The sequence below is a fragment of the Gracilinanus agilis genome, chromosome 3, assembly GCF_016433145.1.
Source record: "Gracilinanus agilis isolate LMUSP501 chromosome 3, AgileGrace, whole genome shotgun sequence".
Taxonomy (NCBI): Eukaryota; Metazoa; Chordata; class Mammalia; order Didelphimorphia; family Didelphidae; genus Gracilinanus; species Gracilinanus agilis.
The window spans coordinates 165,801,221-165,808,247 of NC_058132.1; the positions used below are offsets into that span (position 1 = coordinate 165,801,221).

Below are 7,027 nucleotides of genomic sequence, written 5' to 3' on the forward strand. Positions count from 1 at the left end.
GCTCTTCACTTACACAATTAACTTTTTGGAATATGATTCCTAGATAATACATAAAAATTCTGGCATCTGTAATCAATTTATTTGACTTGGATTTTGGAAGTTTTGGCATAGTGTCTGAAGTATAAACAGTCTTCATGGTAGAAGTAGCTTGAATAAAATATTCCTGACAGATAAGGAAATTGGACAACTGGGAGGCTGGAATGTTCATGGGAGAAAGAAGAAGAGGTAGAAGAAGTGTGTAAAATCAGATGCCATACTTTTTGGAGAAAGAGATAAAATTGAACTAGATTTCTATAATTGAAAGTAACAAGGATCTCAATAAGATAGTGGCTGAGTGAAATGGATAGGTTGAATATCTAAAAGTGAGTGAATTATGATGTTTAGGTTTTTTGACTTGTGATATTATTCTAGAAGGCCTATAAGCATTAAGATGTATCTATGTACCCTGTCTTGGAAATCAGTGTGTTTTGCTTTTAAAGAAATGGTATGTGCTTTTTGCCTTATTCCTTTTTGCTTCTTATCCTTGTGATTGTCCTTTACTTAATTCTACTTTTAATCCTCCAGATTGTTCATTTCACTTATATTTGTCTCCACTAGGTATTATCTCTTTTTGTTCTTTGGGAAGATACAATAGTATAGATTCAAGTTTTTCTGTGATGTGAATTATTTTTGCTGTGCAGGCCATAAATTTTGCCATTTGTTTCTTTTTCACTCCTTCTTTCAATATTATGATTTCTCTCACAAGCTTGTTGGGAATATCCTGCCATAGTTCCATGCATTCTTGGGAATCCACATAATATTTTGTTTCATTATGAGTTGATTAAATTGCCTTTGTCTTATAATATTTATTTAGAAATAATTGAAATGAGCAGAACCAGAACACATTATATTCAGCAAACAGAAATATTATTGGAAGAATAACTTCTATATGGTCACCTCCAGAGCAAAACTGATAAATAGAAATAAATGAAATGTAGTTTTTAATATGCATATATCTTTTAGTCAAATGAAATCTTCTTTAAGAGAGGAGGGAAAGGAAGGTTAGTTTCATGAGTATTTTTACATAACAAATAAGACCAAAAAAAAAAAAAAGAAATGATTATAGTTACTTCAGTGTATTGCTAGCTGTCTTCTCTTCAGTTTGTCCTCACACAAATGGATTCAGTCCTTAGACTGCTGCTACCATCATCCCTTTTGGTATTCCTCTGGGAATGCAGATTACAAGCTTCCAAGTAGTGTGTTTTCCACTAACATTCAACCTGTAGACACATTGCTTGTTTTTGTTATTTAAGGTATTCTATCCAGTAAGAGCAAAATGTTACTCCCTTCCAAGTTCAGGTAAACTATCATTTAAGTCCAAGGAACTTAGGTTTAAGAACTAGTTTTGCTATGGATTTGGTTTGTGACTTTAGGCAAATCATTTATCTTCTTTTGGTTTGAAATAACAGATTGATTCTGTGTCTTTTTTACATGATCCTATTTACAGTTACATGTCCTATAACTGCCCAAGACAAGATTCTTTGTCTCTAAATGTAATTCAGAAATTTAATTGGCTGTAATGAGTTAAGTTTAGAAATTTCAGTTCTCCTGTTAATCACTATTCCATTCTTGTGTTAAGGAATCCTGTTACTCTGGATGATATAGGTGAACACAGCAGGTAGTCTGATCTTAGTATCTTTATGCTGCCAGTTTATCTTTCAATAATATCTGTTTTATTATCCAAAGAAGTCTGATGCAATATCTCTAACCTTGCAGGTACACTCAAACAATGAATTTTTCTTAGTTGCAGGAGGGAAGGAGGGGGTTGTTGCTAACTTTTCATTCTCAATTTCCAACTAATTATATTGTCCCTCACAATTCAGCTCTGTAACTATCAAAATGACTTAATTATTTGTGATTTTGAGCTTTTCTAACCAATTATAACTTGTTTCCTGTCTACTAAATAATGCTCTATATTCTGTACTTATTTAAAAAGTATAAAATGTGTATCCAATCCTCAGCTTGGACTCTTAGCTTTGCTGGGGAAGCTACAATCATACTTATTGCTAAATTCATGCGTTGCAAATAAATTTTGCAAAAACCATGATAAGAATTTTGTAGTTCAGTTCACCTTATTTTGATCATAATCAGGTACTATTTAGTGAACTGAAAAATAGGTGGCTTAGACATATACATTTGGAAATCTTCTCACTCAAAATTCTCTATATCACTTATCATGTGAAAATGTAAGGATTTAACTAGTTATTTTAATAGTCATTGTGCCCAAAAAGGCTATCCATAAAAATGCATTTCCCCACAGATTATTAAATTAGCAAAGTCTTCTCTTTATACATCAGAAGCATGTTAATCTATGATTGAATTGTATAAGTACACTCCTGATCTGGAATGCATATTAGAGAGGTAGTAAATTGTAAGACAAGACCCAGCCTACACAGATTTGAGAAGTATCTTCAAAACATCTCTGATTTGGGTTTCTCCTTAATTTAAAAAAAATGTGGGGCAGAGTATCTGGTTGGTATAAATCAGGTTCTCTCTCTCTCTCTCTCTCTCTGTCTCTCTCTCTGTCTCTCTCTCTGTCTCTCTCTCTGTCTCTCTCTCTCTCTCTCTCTCTCTCTCTCTCTCTCTCTCTCTCTCTCCCCCTCCCTCTTCCCATCCTCTCTCCCTCATCCCACCCCTTGCACAACATCTCAGTATCTACATAAATAGTTTTTCTGACATTTTCCTATTCATTAGAATGTTATTCTGTCTATCAATTTCTTCAAGGCAATTTTGACATCTTTGTTTCTCAAACTGTAGATGAGGGGGTTTAGCATGGGCACAATGATAGTATAAAACACAGAGGACACTTTTGCCTGATCCATGGAACTCACTGAAGATGGCTGTAAGTACACAAATGCTCCAGAGCCAAAGAAGACACCAACTGCTGCAATATGAGAGCTGCAGGTACTGAAGACTTTGGATCTTCCTTCAGTGGACTGAATTTTTAAAATGCTAACAATGATGAAAACATAAGAGGTAATGATGGTCAGTGTTGGGAAAAGGATATTGAATGTACTGAAGGCAAGATTTACCATTTCATTGACATAGGTGTTAGAACAAGAGAGCTTCAAGAGTGGAAGGAGATCACAGAAGTAATGATTGATGACATTTTCCTTACAGAAGAACACTCTAAGCAAGCAACCTGTGTGAGCTGTGGCCCCTACCAGGCCAAATGCATACACCCCGCCCACCAACCATGAACAAATCTGATAGGACATGATAAGACTATAAAGAAGGGGATGACATATAGCAACATAGCGGTCATAAGCCATCACAGCCAACATCTGACATTCACAAATTACAAAAATGACAAAAAAATAGAATTGAGTTATGCACCCAGAGTAAGTGATGATATTCTTCTTCCACATGAAGTTGACCAGCATTTTAGGAGTGATAACAGTTGATTGACAGAGATCAATGAAGGACAAACTGCAGAGAAAGTAGTACATGGGGGTATGAAGGTGAGAACTGAGTCTAATCAATATGATCATGCCCAGGTTCCCAACCACAGTGACCACATAGATGCCCAGGAATAGGAGGAAGAGTGGCAGCTGGAGCTCTGGCTGGTCTGTCAGTCCTATCAGGATAAACTCAGTTACAAGTGAGTCATTTTCTCTAGCCATTCTTTGAGAGTATAGAATAAGAGGAGATAAGAACCTGTAAATATGAAGAGGAAAGATTAGTCTTTACTATTTCACATTTCAAGTGAGAACTCAGACAGAATAGTAAAATCATAATGTCAATTTTTGTTATGCCTTATTTTTTGCTCTATTTCTCTACAATGAGGTTAAAAAAGCTGTATCTGCAATACATGTACATTTTGGCAAAACGTTTGTTTTCCAATATTTCATCTCAATATCAAAATTTGTGGAAAAAGTTGATGAATATCATAGATAAAATCCGAGATGGTATGCAAGTCAACATTGAACTTGCTAAAAGTCAGAGAGATTACTAAATTACAATGTGACCAAAATATAACTACAAAATGTCATGATAGGTTAAGATAATGAGCTAAACCTAACATGATGAAATTTAACAGGAATAAATATAATTCATAGTTCTTAAAAGAGTCAATTTCAAGATCAGAAAAATATGGAAATGTTTAAAAGTCTGTTTGTTTGACAAACAGGTTCTTTGTAGCCTGAGCACTCAATATGATTCAGTGATATAATGTGGCAGCCAAAAGAATGAATAGAAATTTGGAGTACATGAAAGGATTCTTACCTTTTAGGAATAAAAAAGTGATAATTGTACTAAAATTTGCCCTGTTCAAATCACATCTGTAGTATTTTGTTCAGTTCTGTTTCACATAATTGAAGAAGCACATTGATAAAGTCAAGAACACCCAGAAAAGGTAGTAAAGGTTATGAATGATTTTGAACACATGCCATATAAGGATAATTTGAATTACTTGTGAAAGTTTAGTCTCAAGAAGCGAAGAACCAGGGGGATAGAATAATTGTTTCTAAGTGGTTTTAAAGGCTTTCATATGAAAAGGAGATCAGACTTGTTCAGTTTTTGCTGAAATTGAAGCACCAAGAGCTATCAGTGCTTGAAAGTTGCAAAGAGGGACTTCCAGGGGAAAAGCCAAGATGGAGGAGTAAACTATAGTAGATCTGTGTCACCAAAAGAATCCTTTCTGACCAAGATTAAAATATCCCCACAAAATGAATACAAGAGTAAAAGAATCAACAAAGAGACAGAGGGAAACAACTTTCAAGAAAAGAAAAACCCATAAGGTAGGTAGAGATCATGTAAGGCATGGGATGAGAGGAAAGCAGAGCCAGCAAGAGTCTGTAGCAAGGAGGGAAGAGCAAGCCAAGAGCAAGCCATCCCCACCCAACCCTATATCTCTTGTCCCAGGTTCAGAACTTAAGCACAAGACAACATTCAGATTCTGAGACCCTGCCTTGGAAAATAGTGGTACAAGCCAGCCCACACCCCTTGAAATTTCAAACCTGTGGAGAAGTCTGGAGACCCAGTCCAAAGCAGTCTGGGTTGAAGTGTGCTGAACCATGTGGACCTAGAGTGAAGTCAGAATTTCCAGTTTAGGCTTGGGATAAGGACTTATTACTGATTTTGGAGTGGCTTATAGAAATAAGTACTAAGTACAGATCTTTCTGCCTAAAGCTCAGGGTGGAGCTCCAAGACAGTACAATGGAGGGTATGCCTGATTGTATCAAGTACACAGCAAGATAAAAACTTGAACCTAAGCCTGGAGCTAGAATTTTATCAGCCTGAAACCTGATCAAGGTCAGAGTGAGATCATAAGCTTATGCCCAAGCATGAGGCAAGGTCTTAAGCCATTGGCAACTCAAGGATCAATTGAATCAGCAAGGGGAGGGGGATTGCAGAGCTCTCAGCCCTTAAGCCAGGAAAAAAAGCTGAGAATAACATCAAGGAAGGACTGAAGTTTAAGAGGGTGCCCCAACTTCCCAAAAAACAAAGCCTAACTATAATTAGATAGGAAAAATGAGCAAACAACAAAAAAAGCACCGAACTCTAAAGAATTTTTATAGAGACAAAGAGCAAGGTAGGGGAAAGCAAAAAGAAGGGGAGAGGGAAAGCAAGGGAAACACATAGAAAGTCCAAAAGAAAAATATGGATTTGACACAAATTCTGGAAGAACTCAAAAAAGACTTCAAAAATCAATTAAAAGAGGCAGAGGAAAAGTGGGGAAGAGAAATTAAAGTGATGCAAGAAGAAAGGAAGGTGATGCAAGGATAAATGAAAGTGATGAAGAAAGAAATGGGCCAATAGAAAAAGAAGAACCAAAACCTGACATAGGAAAATTAGATATTAAAAATCAGAATTGACTGTCTAGAAACTAATGATTTCATGAGAAATCAAGAAATAATGAAATAGAATCAAAGGAATGAAAAACCAGAGGAAAACATGAAATATCTTATTGAAAAAATAGTTGACCTAGAAAACAGATCTAGGAGAGATAATTTGAGAATTATTTGACTACAAGAAAGTAATGATCAAGAAAAAACCTTGGACATCATATTACAAGTTATCAAAGATAACTGCCCAGAGATCCTTGAACAAGAAAATAAAATTGAAATGAAAAGAATTCACAGCTCAACTTCAGAAAGAAATCCTTAAATGGTAACTTCCAGGAATTTAATAAAGAAATTCAATAGCTACCCAGCTAAGGAGAAAATTCTTCAAACAGCCATAAAAAAAACCATTCAAATACCATGATATTACAATCAGAGTCACATATGACCTAGCAGCTTCTACATTAAAGATCAAAAGGAATAGAATATGATAGTCAGGAAGACAAAAGATTTGGGTTTACAACACAGAGTCACCTATCCAGCAAAACTGAATATATTCTTTCAATGGAAAAAATGGGCATTCGATAAGATAGAAGATTTCCAAGCATTCCTGAGGAATAAGCCAGAGAGAATACAAAAAAAAATTTTGAAGTCCAAACGTGATACACAAGAGAAATCCAAAAAGGTAAATAAGAAAGATAAAATTTAAGGGGCTCATTAAAGTCAAAATGTTTTCATTTCTGCATGGAAAGAGGATTTCTGTAATTATCAAAAATTTATCTTAATAGTAGAGAAGATATAAGGAGTTTACTCAGAAAGAGGGTGAAGAAGTAAGCTAATTATAAATATATATATGGTGATATAATATGTATGTAAATGTGATGATATGGAATGATATGTATATATGATATGATATGTATGCTTATGAATGATATGTAAAAAAATCAATCAAGGGCTGAAAGAGAAGGTTTTACTGAGAGAAAAGGGAAGGAAGAGATAGAATGGGATAAATTATATAACATAAAGAGGTGTGAAAAATCATAGAGAGGGGAGGATAAGGGTGGTGATAGGCAATGCTTAAACTTTACTCTCATCTTAACTGTCTCAGAGAGGGAAAAACAAGTATACTCAGTGGGGCATGTAATAGGTAACTTCTGGAAAAAGATGGAGAACAGCTTGAGTGACAGATCATTGGTTATAGGACT

At 35.1% G+C, this 7,027-nt stretch overlaps 1 protein-coding gene across 1 annotated transcript; it reads right to left on the reverse strand.

Annotated features, from left to right (window-relative positions):
* Positions 1–2,729: 2,729 nt before the first annotated feature.
* Positions 2,730–3,689, reverse strand: LOC123240653 (olfactory receptor 150-like). Its single transcript, XM_044668364.1, has one exon. The coding sequence runs from the start codon at positions 3,660–3,662 to the stop codon at positions 2,730–2,732; it is 933 nt and encodes a 310-aa protein (XP_044524299.1). The 5' UTR covers positions 3,663–3,689.
* Between the last annotated feature and the right edge of the window lie 3,338 nt (positions 3,690–7,027).